General features: G+C 39.8%; 2 protein-coding genes across 2 annotated transcripts; one reads left to right on the top strand and one right to left on the bottom strand.

Moving 5' to 3' along the window:
• Window positions 1-257: 257 nt before the first annotated feature.
• Window positions 258-2,230, top strand: LOC137297272 (uncharacterized). Its single transcript, XM_067829287.1, has 2 exons — window positions 258-276; window positions 1,677-2,230. Exons 1-2 carry the CDS (start codon window positions 258-260, stop codon window positions 2,228-2,230), a joined length of 573 nt encoding a protein of 190 aa, XP_067685388.1.
• Window positions 2,231-5,888: 3,658 nt separating this feature from the next.
• LOC137297271 (cysteine-rich venom protein Mr30-like) lies at window positions 5,889-17,487 on the bottom strand. Its single transcript, XM_067829286.1, has 9 exons — window positions 17,415-17,487; window positions 14,988-15,016; window positions 14,610-14,774; window positions 13,083-13,173; window positions 12,239-12,387; window positions 11,488-11,582; window positions 10,527-10,615; window positions 9,581-9,679; window positions 5,889-5,998 (listed from the first exon to the last, which is right to left on the bottom strand). Exons 1-9 carry the CDS (start codon window positions 17,485-17,487, stop codon window positions 5,889-5,891), a joined length of 900 nt encoding a protein of 299 aa, XP_067685387.1.
• Between the last annotated feature and the right edge of the window lie 686 nt (window positions 17,488-18,173).

Genomic DNA, 18,173 nt, shown 5'->3' with positions numbered 1-18,173 from the left:
CAAGAATTAAACTTTGTCAGAAGTGGAATTTAAACTGGGAACAAGGAAACTTTGAACTATTAGGGATAAAATTTGACCTGGATATTAAAGAAATGATTGATTTGAACTACAAAGATAAGTTAAGACATTGCGAATCCCTCATGTCAATATGGTCAACTCGAAACCTAACCCCACTGGGCAGAATAACTGTCTTGAAATCGCTTGTCCTCCCAAAACTAAACCATTTGTTTGCCTCTCTTCCTAACCCTCCGGATAAAATGATTGAGGATTTGCAAGGTAAATGTTTCCGATTTATATGGGGGAACAAACCCGATAAGGTGAAACGTGATCAATTAATATGTACTGTAAAAGATGGGGGTCTTAATGCACCAAATATTAAAGAAATAATGCAAGCTCAAAACATTTCCATAATAAGACGATTTTATAATAACCACACCAAATGGTGTAATCTCTTTTCTGAAAATTTGCCTAAACTGGGATCTGCAACGATCTTCGAATATAATTGTCCAAATCTTAGAAACATTATCAATCCACTTGTAAGAAACAACTTCTACTGTGATCTCCTGAATGCCTGGTGGGATCTACTATCCGCAGATGGGGCAACAAATTCACAAAACATTACCTCTCAAATTATTTGGTACAATCAAAATATTTTAATCGATAAGAAAACTATATTTTACCGAAACTGGAATGCAAAAGGTGTAATATTTATAAACGATCTCCTGAATGACTCTGGAAATTTCCTTTCTCGAGATATCTTTGAAAATAAATACAATGTAAAAACAAATTTTCTAGAATATTCAGGTGTAATAAACTCAATTAAAACATTCCTCAAAAGAAGAAATATTAGCTTAGAAACAATTAGGAAAAACCAAAACCCTTTGCAACCATATATGTTAAACCTTTTGAATAGGCAAAAACAAGGCAGTCAATTATTTTACAGGGCCCTACTGGAAACAAAATCAATAAAAAATCAACATTGCGTAAAATGGAATAGAATTCTAGAGAAAAATATTGATACAAACTATTGGCAACAATACAACCATATCCCCTTCCGTTGTTCTGAAGATACCACTCTGCAATGGTTTCAATACAAACTCTTGCATCATATTTTACCAACAAAAAATAGACTCTATAAGATGCAATATGTTGACAATAACCTGTGTAGCTATTGTTCGGCTTCTATAGAGACAATAACACATTTATTTTACGACTGTAGCAAGGTTAGTCACATGTGGCGAAATCTTCAAAACTGGCTCAACAAAAACCTCGAGGCAAATTTAAAGTTCACTAAAAAACAAATTCTGCTTGGATTCGACCAGAAAAATAATGACCCAATCAACATAATTCTTATTCTATTCAAAAAGATTATCTTCGACTGTAAAACATCCAAACAGATGCCAACTTTTCGGTTTTTACAACTGGAACTTAAAAAATATTATGAACAAAATATTCACCTGCGATATGTTCAAAAATTGATCACTTCTATAAATTTTGGTCTATCTGCCATGGTCTGTTTTCTGAATGATGCCCTAACTTTTGCATGTTATATTATGTATCTTCTCTTTTCCTTAATTACAAACCCACAGAATGTACTCATCATAAATGGACTTGTGTATCAAAGTAAAAATGGAAAAATAAAAAAAACAAAACAAAAAACAAAACTTGGTATCAAGTAAATTCATGCTTACCTAAGTGCTTTAAATGTTTTCCTGAGACCAGAGTAATTATTGACTGCACAGAAGTTTTCATTCAAAAACCAAGTCTTGCTTCCTCTAAGAGAGTCACATGGTCCCAATACAAGCACCACAACACTGTAAAATCATTGGTTGCTATATCCCCCTCTGGTACATTTGTTTTTCTCTCAAATCTGTACACAGGTTCAATATCAGACAGGAAGATTGTCCAACAATCTGGTTTCCTAGACAAACTTGAGTACGGAGATGACATAATGGCTGACAGAGGGTTTTTAATACGTGATTTACTTACTAAAAGAATGTGCACTCTGAACATACCACCATTTTCTATGGGTAAGCAGTTGAAATCAAAAGCAGTAGCTAAGACAAGGAGAATTGCCAGTTCACGCATTCATGTTGAACGTGCCATAGGAAGGCTTAAAAAGTTTCAGATCTTTCAAAGAGTTATTCCACTCAGACTTAAGAGTATTTTGGATCAAATGCAATTTGTATGTGCAGCACTGTGCAACCTCGACAAGAAACTTGTGAAATAATGTTAGGAAGCATTAAAAGAAACAAATCCTTTTAAGCAGATTATGTTTATGTAAACTGAATCCTATTATGTCAAATTTATGTAAGCTGTGTGAACAGATACTGTAAGACTTCTTTCTTATGAAACAGGTTCAGCTTCTTAATCATCTGGCTAAAAAATGTTTCATCAAATTCAGTTTTGACCACAACAATGCCTTGATTAGTCATAATCACCAATTCACCATACTTAAAACCATAAAGACCAAGTTGGCCCTGAGTCTGATGATAATATGGGCAATCACTGGTCATCACCCAATCTTCACTGTTATCAACCTGCTTACAATATTTCATCTTAGCAACCTCTTTAGGATGTTTATTCCTCAGGGAGTATGGAGACTTTATTTCCAATACTCTGTCAGCATGGCATTTACATGTAACAACACCATCAACACTGCATCCTAAAGCAGGATATGATGGGTTTATGAACAGGCCATGTTCACGAACCTTTAGAGACTTGTGGCAAGAGCGTACAAGTCGAGTGTACATGTGTCGAGCAACTGGCTCCTTCTTTCTACCCCACATAAGTGGTTCACAATTATCTTTAGCTTCACTTCTGTCCTCACACATGATAGATTTCTGCTGTAAATGGGTCTGTCACCGAAGATGGAACTCCACGGTTACGAAGCTTTTCGGTGAAATCGTCGTGCGTGTGCAATAAGTCGGGATCTTCAGTTAAATTTAAGCATTTTGCAGCATTAGCTAACTGTAATAATCCTTCCCTATTGTAGTCAGTGACTGAACTTCCCCTTTCGCGTAGATATTTCTGTAATTGAGCAACTGTCAAACAAGCAAACGATCGGCTGTCATCCATGTTTGTTTACCTTGGATACCGTAGATGTCCGGTCAAAAGGGAGGTAACTCTAGTTCTGTCATTTTGGCAGAAGGTCTATTCCATTATGTATTCTAGGTAATTCCTGTGTTATGATAGATAGTTAATCGGTGTTGATCTATCAGCGGGAATTTTCAAGCTACATGTAATCACTATCAACTATTCAATACGCGCTCAGACATCGAAAGACATCGATGTATCTGGGAAAACGTTTTTGCAAGGAAATCCTTGTTTTCAAATATACATATAGGCAGTAGCAGGTGACCTGGTAAAATGGTTCGCTTTAAATATTCAAACATTTGGTGTTTGGATGGATTGTTCTTTTATGTATGATTCGTGTAACTGTCAGGAAATCATACTTCACACATGACGTGTCACTCTCTTCATCATGAATGAACTGAAGAACGTCATCCAATACAACTTCATTCCTTAAAAACTACAGAACCCAATGTCCGACCTAACTTGTCTGCCATATCGACCTTGTAACAGAACGCCGAAACTTCTAGCCAGTCTGCACTACTTCAATCCTATGTTGCGTTGCAAAGTCCGTGCTTCTGTCATGCTTAATAGGGGCGATGGAGTAGCTTCGTGGGTTAAGCATTTGTTCATCACACCGAAGACGTGATAAAGATGATGGATTCTGAGATTCTACAATGGTGGCTGCCCATTTCTGTAGTAGTTGCTTGAATATTGCTAGAACTGGCTAAACCTACGCTCGCTCGGCTAGTTCCTCCCTCCCTCGGAATGCAAGGTCTACATATCCCTCACTTGACTACCAGGCACGTGGTAGTATGATGGGTATGGTTGTGTGCAACGATGAAGCAACAAATGACATATTTGGGATTTCACTTCCTCAGTAAAGTACAAATTCTGGTACTTTTTTTTGGTTGAGTCGCATTCGGGATTCGAACCCGCACCCTCAGAGTCAGCACACAAAGTCAGCCGCCTAACCCGCTCAGCCACCGCGACTTCCACAAAATGAAAGTCGGACAACTGGTAGTCTAGACTGCGTACTTTGTGTACCCCTCTGATAAGTGTGAATTGGCATGGCTCCCACGGCCGAAAGCTATGATTACACGATGCCATTTAGGAAGTGGTCAAATGCATCAAATATGTCATTTGTTGCATTTGACCACTTCCTAAATGGCATCGTGTAATCATGCAACGATGAAGGTTTCGTCACATTTTCCGTCATCTGACAATCGGAACAGACCCTAAACAGAATCCACGAAGGTTTTAGATACTTTTTGTTACGACTTTATTACTAATAAATATGATTTTTAATATATGGTCCTAGATCCAACGACACTAGCAGTGACAACTGTGCTACCGTCTTTGGATCCATCAGTAAACATAAGTTTATAAGCATCGTAGATTTTTGTAATTGCTTATGTCTTGCTGATTAATTATGTCTGATTTCTTTAGTTGTGTTAATGAAAGATCAAAAGGTGGCCTAATTATTTCTTCGGAGATGACAAAATTTTGAAATTTCAGGGCTTTTTCGCTATTCCAATGACAGCAATAAGGGATTCTTTTAAAACGTACTCCAGCAAAATACAAAACTATAATAAAAACTGTCCCTGATGAAACTTAAGAACTATATTTAGGTTTTTTTCGACCAGTGAAACCCGAGTTGAATGAAGCACAGGTAATTATGCGTATCATGCTCCGGCAGTATGGAAGTCACATGAGGTCTCATTACACATAGACACATTTTGTTTTGGGACGTTTTCAACTTATCTGAAAAAAATAGTAAAATCTTGAAGAGGCACTAAGCCAAATTGAAACGGAATAGTTTTGTGATCTGGACTGTATATGTTTATATATAACCCGAGAGGGTTCTCAAATTATGTCATCAAATGTTTGATTTAAAGGTGAAAATGAATTTAGTGAATGATGTTATGTAAAACAAATAACTTTACCTGCGTTTGGTTAACACTAAAAGTATACCTGTACATGGGTTAACATTCTAACACATAAATTCATTTCAAACTTACTAATTTTCTTTTTGCATAATGAGTCAGACATAACGTGTACATGAGAGAGGTGCGCTCTGCTGTACTAACTGAAGCACTACTTTATATATATATTTTTGTATTAAAACAAAATACAGTGGAAACAACTCTGTTGCAGAGTGAAGTCGGCCAGGGTTGAATAAAGCGCCCCGTAAATTCCCAAGCGTGGTTGTCCCTTAACAGTCTTGAAATTCTTGATCTCGAATTTCGCGTTTTCGTTACATGCTCTGAAGGATGGACGAGGCTTGTGTTCTGTAAATCGTACTGAGAGCTGAAAGGATTTTTTATTCTAGACAAATCACTATTCCTGCAATATTTTGGAACAAACTTACACAATTTCACCCATGATAAGGTCATGTGTTTTTGCAAATCTATTTGTTACAGATTATTGCATGAATCAGTGATGATTGAATTTCCTTTACATAATGAACAGTTGAGTCTTTGACTTGTATTCAGAAGTGATATACATGTACATACAGGCAGGAATTGTATATGGATGTCAGCTTTGTGTCCGTCACAATGCCTTAAAATGCTTAAGCTTGCCTTTATAATGAACTCTTTATTGACGTAAACAAGAGACTTTGTAAACTTTCTTATAGGGCACAGTTTACAGTCCCTTTGACTTATGTTTAAATCTTCTTATAAGGCGAAGAAATAATCTTAAAAGATTTCCTGTTTCACGCGATTGTAATATACACGTGAAACACATATGTTTACAGACTGCCTGTATTTTGAGTTACAAAGTAAATGGTCTGTGTGGGTCATCGGGAAGGACACTCAGCATACGTTGCAGAATTCCGGGCAGTCCACGGGAATGTTGGAATACGTTTTACACCAGGCCTTATCGGGCACATATTTACACCAGCTCTTGGACGTTCCACATTTCTCTGTGGAGGAACAAGGTGGTGGATATTATTCACACAATGACTACTACTACTACTACTACTACTACTACTACTACTACTACTACTACTGGTAAACACATATAAGATGATCCACGACCTGACAAATGACCCCAATTAGCATACTTGGGAACGCCCCACAGAACGATCCACTTGAAACAAGAGGGAGACAGGTTGTCTGATAAATATCGAGAAGCTCATTTTCCCCGTGCGTTTCACGCATGAATGGTTAGAGCACACTCGATTTGGGAACAGGTACAATCCCAACGAATTCAATCAACACAATATACTGAGCAAATATGTTTAGGACCACCGATCCATTTCATGAAGCAAATGACATTTTCCTGGGTTTTTTTAAACAAAATTGTTGAATATCTAAAATGTCTGTCAATGCCCTAATCATCTATTTGTCTTCGTCTTAACTAAAGGTTAGCGTGGAATATCAGTATCTTATGCCTCAAATTGCAGTCTTATCATTCGAAGGAATATGCGGTGTTGTTTTAATGGGTAAAGTTGACTTTTCGTCTGCTGAATATTAAATAGATAATAACTACATATAGTTAATTGTGTTTCATTTAACTTTTTAATATGTATCAAGGGGGAAATATTTTTATCCCATAATTTTGTTCCTATTTCTCTGTACGGGCTGATTTTCGTCCATAATTCCACTGGTGATCGACCGGGAATACATGTCTTGGAAATTTATATAACCGGTTCCAGAGAAATGGTTAGTATTCAAACAGTATTTCCAAATCTCTGTCATATTTTTATTATGGTCACCAAAATTGTGTACAGAAAACTGAAAATACCTTTTGACATTGATAAGTCAGTGAGAAATATCTTTGTACACAAATTTGTCGGTTTGGGGATTACTCAGTACCAGACTCAGTAGATTTATCAGTGACTAGGAAAATATAAAATACAGACAACTCACCAAAGATTACTCTTTTTTATGACAAAGAATGGGAACAGTAAAAACCTGATATAGTATGTGTCAATTATTATACAAGACACAACAATGCTGGAAAATTAGGCGGACTTACCGATTCATGCTTTAATTATCACTCACTGAATCAGTCTCGGTGTCTGAATCACTTGCAAGTCCTAAGTCAATCACTAGTCTGTCAATTTCCCTTTCTACTGCGATTTCGCGTTGCCAGTAACCATCTTCAATTGTTTTAACATGTTTACAACATTCCGACCATTCTTTTGCACTGATTGCAGACATCCTTTCATTTATGGCAACTCTTAAGGAACTTTTTGTGTACTGCAAGTTTTGTGAAGCGACATAATTTTTCACATTTGCCCAAATTAACTCAGTCGGGTTTAGTTCTGCGTGGTATATAGGGAGACGTAGTACATCATGACCATGTTGCTTTAACATCGTGTCTACTCTGTAGACAGGGCCCGATTTGTTGGATTTTGCAAGAAACAATAGTTCGGCTTTAAGCATTTTCTCATCAAAAGAGATATTGTGCCTTTGTAGCCACGCTTTTATGTCATCTTTTCTGTTGGCGGTTGTCGGACATTTGTCCACTTGCTTCCTATGATATGGTGCATTATCCATAACGATGACAGAGTGCAGTGGAAGGTTTGGGGTCAACTTTTCCTGAAGCCATTTGGAAAAATTATCAAAGTTCATCTCGTCATGATAGTCTGCTGATTTGAGTTTGAAATAAAAAAACAAGCAAAGCATTTGGAACAAAACCGTTTTCACCCCCTGCATGAACCACAATAAGCCGAGGTCCGGTGCCTGACGGAGGTTGAATCTCATTTACGACTTCACCCTCAAGTTCCCAACATTTTGGGACAATGTGGTGTACATGCAACCATGTTTCATCGATAAAGATGAGTGTTCAATTTTCTTCTCTGTATTTCTTTATTGCACGCAAGTATTGCAAACGCTTGGAAACAATGTCTTTACGTTCCATTAAAAGTTTACGGTTTGACAGCGTTTTTCGCCACCTAAACCCCATGTCTTTGAGATTTTTTCGAAAACTTTCCTTAGAACCCTTGTAGTTCAACTGGCACTTTGCCATATCATACATCGTATCCAGAGTGGGTAGTTGTTTTTACGCCATATAAACTTTGTACAAATTGACGGACTGAACACCGGTCGAATTCATCAAGTTTGTAACTGCAAGTATTGGGTTTGCGCAATTTGGTGGGACTGATAAATGTAGGTCCACTCGCATTCCTACCACCTTCTGCCTTAATGCGCTTTAAAGTTGCCGTTGAGAGTCCAGTAGCAAGGCTACTTTGTAAAAGAGAATCTGCTTTGGTTACACAATTTTTGTCCATATACATGATAACATTGTATGCTATCTCCCTTGCCTGAGAATGAACTATTTGCCCATGTTTTCCTAACTTGGACATTTTTTACTACAACTGAAATCTGTTTAACAGTATTGAGACAGGTGTAAAACAGTAGCGAGACAGTTGTTAATCAGTAGCGGTGTTGATTTCAAGTCACGGTTAGCATGTATTGCACGTGCATAATCGTCAAGCTACCTGTACCGCCTCTCTTGTCACAAATGCGTTTAGTGCGCAGGATCATCTAATATGTGTCTTGCAGTACAGTTGTTGATGGCAAAATGATAATGTATTTTATTAGCGCTTCATGTAATTTGCCACTCCGATCATAGGAGGTAACTGTAATGTATTTATTATTATTTTAACGAAATGCGATGGGTGTAATGAGATAAACGGGTAAAACAGTAAAGAATATGCGTAAAAGCAAATACAGATATATAATACAGCTTTAGCTGGGCTACTGAAATGTAATTATTTGGCATCGCTTATTGTTTAGACAAATCGACATGGGGATATAAGACACCACGTTTTCGAAAGGCGGGTGTCGATGTTATGTAACGCTGTCTGATTGGGCAATTCATATGTGCGTTGTTCTCGCCTATTTTCAAACAGATAACGTGTACTGAAAATGCAGTGACTGAAACTAAATTTTGTTGAATGCTCCGAGAAGATACACAAGCGGGAATGCCCATCGGCGACTACTACTGCTACTGTTGCTGCTGCTGCTGCTGCTGCTACTACTACTACTACTACTACACCTACTACTACTACAATTACAAGTACTACAATAACCACTACTTCTGCTGCTGCTGCTGCTGCTGCTGCTGCTACTACTACTACTACTACTATTACTACTACTACTACTGCTACTACTACTACACCTACTACTACTACAATTACAATTACAAGTACTTCAATAACCACTGCTTCTACTGCTGCTGCTGCTACTACTGCTACTACTATAATTGCTAGTATTACAATAACTTCTACTTCTACTTCTACTTCTACTGCTACTGCTACTGCTACTGCTACTACAAATCGATGCTACTTTAAGTGCTAATATTTTCACTAACCATGCACAGTGCTAATGATAATCATAGGTAAAATATTCTTCAAATGTTTCTTTTTGATAGATAGATGTTTTTTTCAACTGCTTAGATACTATCGAGAAGGAAATACTGAGTATGCTACAAAGTTAAGTTTGGCTAAACAATTCTTAATTCAAGCAAGAATTGATCAAAAAGTAATGCATACTTTTAGTGCACGTGTCCCCAGTCCAGAGGCCGGTACACGTGCACGAGCAGGTGGTTGTGTCCAGTGAGCCGCCATTCAAACAAAGCTTGTCCCCACAATCTGAAAGTTTTCCTCACTTTAATTGAATAGCCAATGCTTTGCAGATTTATTACTACAATACTTACATAACGGAGGCAACACAACCCATTGGGTCTTACATTGTGTAGGACACAAGTAGGACATTCTGGCGTCGCGAGGAGCTACCTCCGATACAAAGCTGGTTCCGGACCTCCTTTGCGTGTGCCAGCTTGCGATATGCGAGACGGGGCCCAGCTTACTTCCGGTATCACATGGTTAGACTGGAAATTTACTATTCATGCAATGATTATCGGTTCCTTACTGAAAATTGACAACCACGAGACCATACGAAAAGGTATGAAACGTTGTTTGTCACCGGAAGTACTAAAGTCTCGCGAAATGCCGTGATCTAAGCCCCTATGGCCACATTTAGCTGTTCACATAAAGTACATAGGCAACTTCTGTCTTCTTATAACATATTCTATTCTTTCCTCATACTGTGGCATTTTTTCATTTAATTGAGCCAGGCGTCAAACAATACAGGCACCGAACTGTCGGTAAGACGAAAAACATATAATTCCCATTTAATCGAATGAATGCTTTTGGCAATACTCCAGCAAAATCACGATAGTGATCAGACACCTGAAATGGGCTTCACACATTGTGCCCATGTGTCCAATCGAACCTGGGCCCTCTGTGTGACGAGCAAATGTATAAGAAACTAGACTCACCCACCTAGGCTAATTCGATACAATATGAAGTAGATTATGATGATGTACAGGTAAATAAAAGTGTTTTCCACGAATACGAAACTTTATCAATGCGGTGAGGTGGTAGAGTAACAGGTTGCATCATCACCATGTCACTTGTTAACGAACACTAAACTCACCACAGAGGTTGTTACAGCACTTTCCCCTGGGACATTTACTGCACGGGGTTCCCTTTTCGTACGGAGTCTTCAGGTCTGGCGTCTTTTGTCTGCAAACAATATATCATGCCACATCGTGTGAATATATACATTGTCTCTTCCACTACTAGTTAGTGGAATAACTACCGATGTTGCTACATAAACCACAACGTAATTTACTAATACATGGAATCCCTATATTTCCTCAGAACCAACATTGTTACCGCTACAGCTACTGCTGCTACTCCTACTGCTGCTGCTACTGCTTCTACCACTACTACTACTACTACTACTACTACTACTACTACTGAGGAGGAGGCGGACGCGTATTCACCCAGATTCACCATGCTTATGTTTCTTGCTCTTCCTTTCAAACGCCTTCATGACATTGTCCACCCGGAGAGCAGAAGGTCGCGGGTTCGATCCCGGATGGCGTCATGCCAAAAGCTACTTCTTGGTCCCTCCTTGGCGTTCGGCATTAATGGGTACAACAAGGACTGGTTGGCTCGTTGTCAACATGATGTGTGTCTGAGTGGGATAATCATGCTTACTTGCGGCATGGTATCTCCGCGATCTGGCACTATAGGACCAGCTGGAGTCTGGGCTAGTACAAGCAGTCTCACACACACGCACACGCACACGCACACGCACACGCACACTCGCACGCACACTCACATGCATGTCGTCATATGACAGAAATAACGACGTTACGGGTTTGTAATCATGTACCATAAGGTAATTCTACTTGTATTCTCCTTGCCAGAAACATTGCGGCGCAGTTGCATATTGTTTTTGTATTGAATTATTCATAAATGCACAAAATCAACAGGTTCGTTATCTACGAGTCGTATCTGTTTTTGAAGAGAGTACAACTGAAACATTGACCCTAATATCCGCTGACCAATCACGTGACTGGTCAACTCCAGCTGTAACAAGCACTCACCCCATGGCGTAGTTGCATACTTGGTAGCGACTGTACTTGGAGTTTGTACAGGTGGCCTCCCCACACCCAATGCGGATGGCTCTGAACCCCACAACCTAGACACAAAAACGAAACAAGGTTGAGTATTATTTATTAAATATTGATAAGTGACCTCAAACGTTCAGGATTTAATATTGTTTGACGGCAACATTCACGGGGGACAGTTAATAGTTGCATTTACATTGTCTTGTATTCTATGTTTCTTTGTTGTTTTAGGCACGATATGGCAAACATATTGCCGATGGGGCAACTCACTAACTCACTCACTCACTCACTCATTCACTCGCTCACTCACTACGTATCTTTGGTCTTAGATTTCCTTTTCATGATAACTACTCTCTTACGTTCCCTACCATTCGTGAACTCATACAACTCGTGTTATTCAGAGACAAGCTGAATAGCGATCGGAAAGTGACGCGTTGTGACGAATCATATCCTGCCTGTGATACAAAATAAAGAATCTAGAAGATCCCAGTTAGAATACACCCATGCTCTCCGTAAGAGGCGATTGGCAGGAACAAATCGTCAGGCTCACTGATTAACAAATGTCACCGTATGCCAGATGTGAAGATCGATACTTATGATGCCAGTCAGTGGATTGTCTCGTCCAGATTCGAATGTTTAGGTCACACAGTTGGACAATTGCTGGGTGCCGCGATAGACAAGAAAGTAATGTTACGTAGTGTTTATCAATAAAGTGTAGTCTGCTTACCTGGGTGTAATGGCCAACAACCTTCCCTACTGTTGTGTTTCCGATGCCGTGTTCAAAATCATCCATCTCCTTGTGCCAGCCTTCTATTGCCTTGATAATACTGTCGTAGCCAGCAGCTGCGTTCTGTCCAATGTCCACTCCTGGCATGGCTGCAACAGTGAGTGAGTGAGCAAGTTTGGTGCTATCGTCACACTGCTGTTATCGTCACTTTGGTGTTATCGTCATGGTGCAGACTAACATCGAAAGTCAATTAGGCCAAGCCGGTATGTGAAACCAACCATCACAGAATTCTGCTACTCACAGTGGGGCGACTAGGCTGAACATGAGGTGATAAAGTACGGGCGGGCAAGGACCACTAAACCCTATGGTTGATAGCAAGAGCATCCAACCCTGTTGTCAGGGTAGGAAGCTTGACCAGGGCAACCGGCATACACACCTGTCTGTAGAGAAAATACTTGCCTTGCAATCTGGGATAGCAGTGGGTAAAACGGTCAAAAGATATATGTCATGGACTTTGATGATTTATTGCATGTACATTTAAAAAACTGTCGAACAACCGCACTTATTCAGATATCACGCCAACTTTTTGTGTAAAGTAGTTTCATCGAAGGAGGCAGTGGTTTGGGTTTAACGCCGTCTTCTACGTCATGTCCCGGGTCATGGTCAGTTTAATGTAGGATAAAATCCCGACGTTACACAGGTAGTTTGCCACGTGGTTGATGCTGCTGACTGGCCAAGGGGCCGACAACTGTCACTGAATACTTTAGAGCTTTCAGATGAGCAAGTACACGTTCATGGGTGGCCTTCAATGGTCATTGGTTTAAGAAACATGTTGAAAACCTACTTGGAAGAGATCTTGCTGAATAATCATCATGGCCCAAAGTGCACTGACGAGCCCACTTGGCGGCGTACTTCCCTATGTCGTCATCCCACACCTGCAACACGGGCATTCCTGATCATCACAGGTAAAGTAATCATCATAACAGGTAAATTCATCATCATAACAAGTAAAGCAGTCATCATCACAGATACAATAATCATCATCGCAGGTAAGGTAATAATCGTCATAAGTGGTAAGATAATCTTCATCAAGTAAATTATTCATCATCACAAGTAATGTATTCATCATCACATGTAACGTATTCATCATCACATGTAAAGTATGCATCATAACATGTAAAGTATTCATCATTCCACGTAACGTATTCATCATCACAAATAACGTATTCATCATCATAAGTAACGTATTCAACATCACAAATATCGTATTCATCATCACAAATAACGTATTCATAATCACAGGTAGAGTAATCACTACTATGCTAGTGTTGACAGACTGACATTTACATACTGTAGATGTCCTGAGTAGCAACTGCCCTCTGTTAAATTTATATACATTGCCATATGAGATAACTGTTGATGACTGAGCCGTTCTGAGATATCCTAGTATTGTTTATATCTTTTGGCCGTCAGATAAGTCTCTCGACAAGTTTACACTGTGTTCATGTTCATTTACACCTTGTATTGCTGTTTTTGTTTGTTTGTCGTGCTGGATTTAATAAATGGTTAGGGGTTACAAACAATTATAATCTTATGACTCTTTCAACATCCTCCCGTGTCAAAAGAAAAGGGTATTAATAATTTTGTTTAACTTGTGGAGGCCATCTTGAAAAATAGCCACCATCTTGGATTAGTAGTGGTCAGAGTTATTTTCTGAACAGGGAGCCCATGGTGCATAATCATGGCAATTCTGGTGGTAGTATCACAAAGTGAACGATTCGGCTTATTTGGTCTTTTTTGCGCCCTACTCGTGGTAATAGTGATGGGTTGAAAACTACATGTAAACATTGGTTTGTGGACACTATTGCCTTCAGAAGATGCACTGGTAGATGTATCAGTTGACCAGTCGAGGCCGTTACGAACATGGTCTGCTCAGACAACAATAATCACGACACCTGGGTGAATGTTGTTTGAGGGCGCAGTCAGCAATATTCTTGCAACAACACGGGTTCGGGCTAGTGTGAGTGAGTGAGTTTAGTTTTACGCCACACTCAGCAATAATCCAGCTATTTGGCGGCGGTCGAGTCTGAGCCAGACAATCCAGTGACCAACAGCAGGAGCTCCGATCTGCGCAACTGGGAACAGATGACATGAGTAAAACAAGTCAGCGAGTCTGACCACCCGATCCCGTTAGTCGCCTCTTACGACAAGCATAGTCGCCTTTTATGGCAAGCATGGGTTGTTGAAGGCCTATCCTACCCCGGGACCTTCACGGATCGGGTCCGGGTTAGATTTGGCCAAGGGTGCAATTATTGCTGCATCATGGCAGTGTGACGATCATGACATTACAAGAAGTGTTCCAGTTACTCACCACTTTGACCAGGTTTGTTGCAGTTGGCGACGCCTTACTTCTGAAGTCATTATGCTTGTCCACTATAGCTTGTTTGTCCTCGGCTGACAACGGGACGTCCACCCCCTTGTCCACTAGACACATGGTGTAGTTAGCGTGGATGTCGAGGTACGTGGCGCTACAGTCCTGTTCAGGGGGTAGAGGTTTGTGTTAATGGAGGAATTTGGTGAGCTATCCAACATAGATTTAATTTATGTAATGCTCTTGTATTTCATAATTTGACACGGATTCCATAAAGTCAAGGCATTCACTCCAGCTATTCCTCACTCACTCACTCTTTCACTCATTCACCCATTCACTCACTCATTCACTCACCTAAACACATTTCCCTTCACTTACCGTCTTCACCACGAAGCTATGACTGGAGTCTCCTGCATCAAAAGCAAACATATGTATATGTCAATGGTTTTCTTTGTTTCTACTCGACAAACTATTCACTCATTTATACGCTGTTTATTAGACAAGCCTTCACCCTTTAAGGCCAATAAATATGTGAATATGGGTCTTTTGAATGGGCTGGTGATACGGTGTTACATTGTGCATTAAATTTATATTTCATGATAAATATGTTTCAGTTAAGAAGAGACTTTGCTAATATTAAAACAGATACTGTCATTGCAAGCATACGCGATCTGGTTATATAACATATGTTATGTAACACCGCACTATAAGTCCAGCAATATTCCAGTCACATGACTTGGGTCTTTCAGTGACTGAGATGATGAGTAACGACGTACGTAACTAGGATACGATGTCATAAACAAACCAAGACAGCGAGCCTGGCCACCCAATCTAGACTAGTCGATTCTAACATTTGTTGGTAGAAAGGCTTTTCGAAATCGGATTATCGCTGGTCCAAACACACCTATAACTATGGTTACCTACGAAATATCCATTGTCACCAATTTACACAAATTAACAAATGTCTTATCATGTCATTAACCGGACAGATTGGCAATTTTAACACAAAGGTGCCCGTTATCAATAAGATAAGATAAGTGCCGTTTTCAATAAATACTCCTGAAAATAACCCCTGTTTGTTTGGTGATTATTTCAACGCTGGATGATTTCGACTAACCTGAGCACAAGTATTGTCTTGAAGTCTGAGTTTCATAAACAATTTCTTTTCAGCTGCTTTCCAAGTTTTTCATGATCAGCACCCTCTAAGAGTAAAAAGAGCCAAGATTTAAAACAAATAGATACACAGTCGTAGGTGATGACCATGGTTATAGGTCCAACTTTTACAGTTTGGAATCATCTTTATTCATCATCAGGACTCGTTAAATGTTTTTAAAGTTAAGTTTCCAAACTTTAATACAGAGAGATACAGTTACAGGCCAAAATACTCTGCACACCTACCACTACTGGTATACAGATATAAGATGATCCACGACCTGACAAATTACCCCAATTTGCATACTTGGGAACGCACCACAGAACGATCCACTTGAAACAAGAGGCAGACAGGTTGTCTGATAAATATCGAGAAGTTCATTTTCCCTGTGCGTTTCAAGCAAGAATTGTTATAGCACACTCGATTTGGGAACAGGTACAATCCCAACGAATTGAATCAACACAATATACTGAGCAAATATGTTTAGGACCACCAATCCATTTCACGAAGCAAATGACATTTTCCTGGGTTTTTTTAACAAAATTGTTGAATATCTAAAATGCTTGTCAATGCCCCAATCATCTATTTGTCTTCGTCTTAACTAAACGTTAGCGTGGAATATCAGTATCTTATGCCTGAAATTGCATATAAACTTTGTACAAATTGACGGACTGCACACCGGTCGAAATCATCAAGTTTGTAACTGCAAGTTTGGGGTCTGTGCATCTTGGTGGGACTGATAAATGTAGGTCCACTCGCACTCCTACCACCTTCTGCCTTAATGCGCTTTAAAGTTGCCGTTGAGAGTCCAGTAGCAAGGCTACTTTGTAAAAGAGAATCTGCTTTGGCTGCACAATTTTTGTCCATATACATGATAACATTGTATGCTATCTCCCTTGCCTGAGAAAGAACTATTTGCCCATGTTTTCCTAACTTGGACATTTTTTACTACAACTGAAATCTGTTTAACAGTATTGAGACAGGTGTAAAACAGTAGCGAGACAGGTGTTGCACAGTAGTGAGACGGGTGTTAATCAGTAGCGGTGTTGATTTCATGTCACGGTTAGCATGTATTGCACGTGCATAATCGTCAAGCTACCTGTAGCAGCCAAGTGTGCTCACCCAAATCGTTGTACCGCCTCTCTTGTCACAAATGCGTTTAGTGCGCAGGATCATCTAATATGTGTCTAGCAGTACTTTAGGCGTTTTTGTGCGGCCATTTTTTCAGCTTGGAGAGTACCACACTTTCTTCAGCCTAGTATCCTATTGTATCCTGATCAGAATCCTCTAAAGGTAAGATTCCTGGCGGATACCGAACCCTGCTAAAAATGCCTAAACATCTTTCATTTGAACTTTTTTTTCCAGACTCGGATCTAGTCTATGATGCATTCGATGTACCTAATGTATCCCCGATAGAATCTGGTTCAGCTGTCCGCTTATATTGAACAAAGTATCTTAGCAATATTCAAGCAATATCACAGCGGAAAAATGGGCTTCACACTTTGTACCCATGTGGGGACTCGAACGCGGGTCTTCGGCGTGACGAGCGAAAGCTTTAACCACTAGGCTAGCCCACCGCCCCTGATCACATAAATACCTACAGCTTTTAATGGGTGATTCAGAGGCAGCAGGTAAAAAATTATACCACTCACCCCCGCCCCCTTGTACCATCACAACTCCATTCAGCAGCAGCAACGGCAGCTTCCACATTGCTTTCCACGTCATCCTCGACGTTGTGACGAGAGCCCAAAAGTTATGTTCTCATATACTCCGCCTGCGTAGATGCCAGAGTGATAAAAACATTGTTATTGCTGTAGAAAGTGCGTTAACATGAAGTGGGAGATGACAGGCATGACACTGATTGTCATGCGAGACGGCAGTGCATATTATCAGATTATCTAACGCCAACCAATAGGAAATATATAGGGATGGTGGACTACCCTACTGCCCCCATAGGATTAGAGGGAACCGACACCTCTACGCTGAAATACAAGAAAGCTCTTGACACAGCCAAGCAGTTTGTCTGACGCAAGTGAAGAAGGGTTTCTGGCAAAAATAGTAAAGCCCTCCATTTCCTTTTCGTCTCTCTATTTACGAGAAGATCCGGGTTAGAATTGACCTTCAATAACCCGTGCCTGTCGAAAGAGGCGACTAACCGGACCGGGTGGTCAGGATTGCTGACTTGGCTGACACATGTCATCGTATCCCATTTGCGGAGATCGATGCTCATGCTGTTGATCACTGGATTGTCTGGCCCACATTCGATAATTTACAGACAGTCGCCCTACACTCATGTGCAAAAGAAACGGTTCCATGTATATTATCCTCTCTCAAACAACAATGACAAGCACAGTAAGTATGTTAAAGGTTTCGTATCAGTAAACAGACCATATTTTCCGAATCATTGGCTA

This window comes from Haliotis asinina, chromosome 9 (genome assembly GCF_037392515.1).
Source record: "Haliotis asinina isolate JCU_RB_2024 chromosome 9, JCU_Hal_asi_v2, whole genome shotgun sequence".
NCBI classification, from domain to species: Eukaryota; Metazoa; Mollusca; class Gastropoda; order Lepetellida; family Haliotidae; genus Haliotis; species Haliotis asinina.
This window is presented reverse-complemented; position numbering and strand designations above follow the sequence as displayed.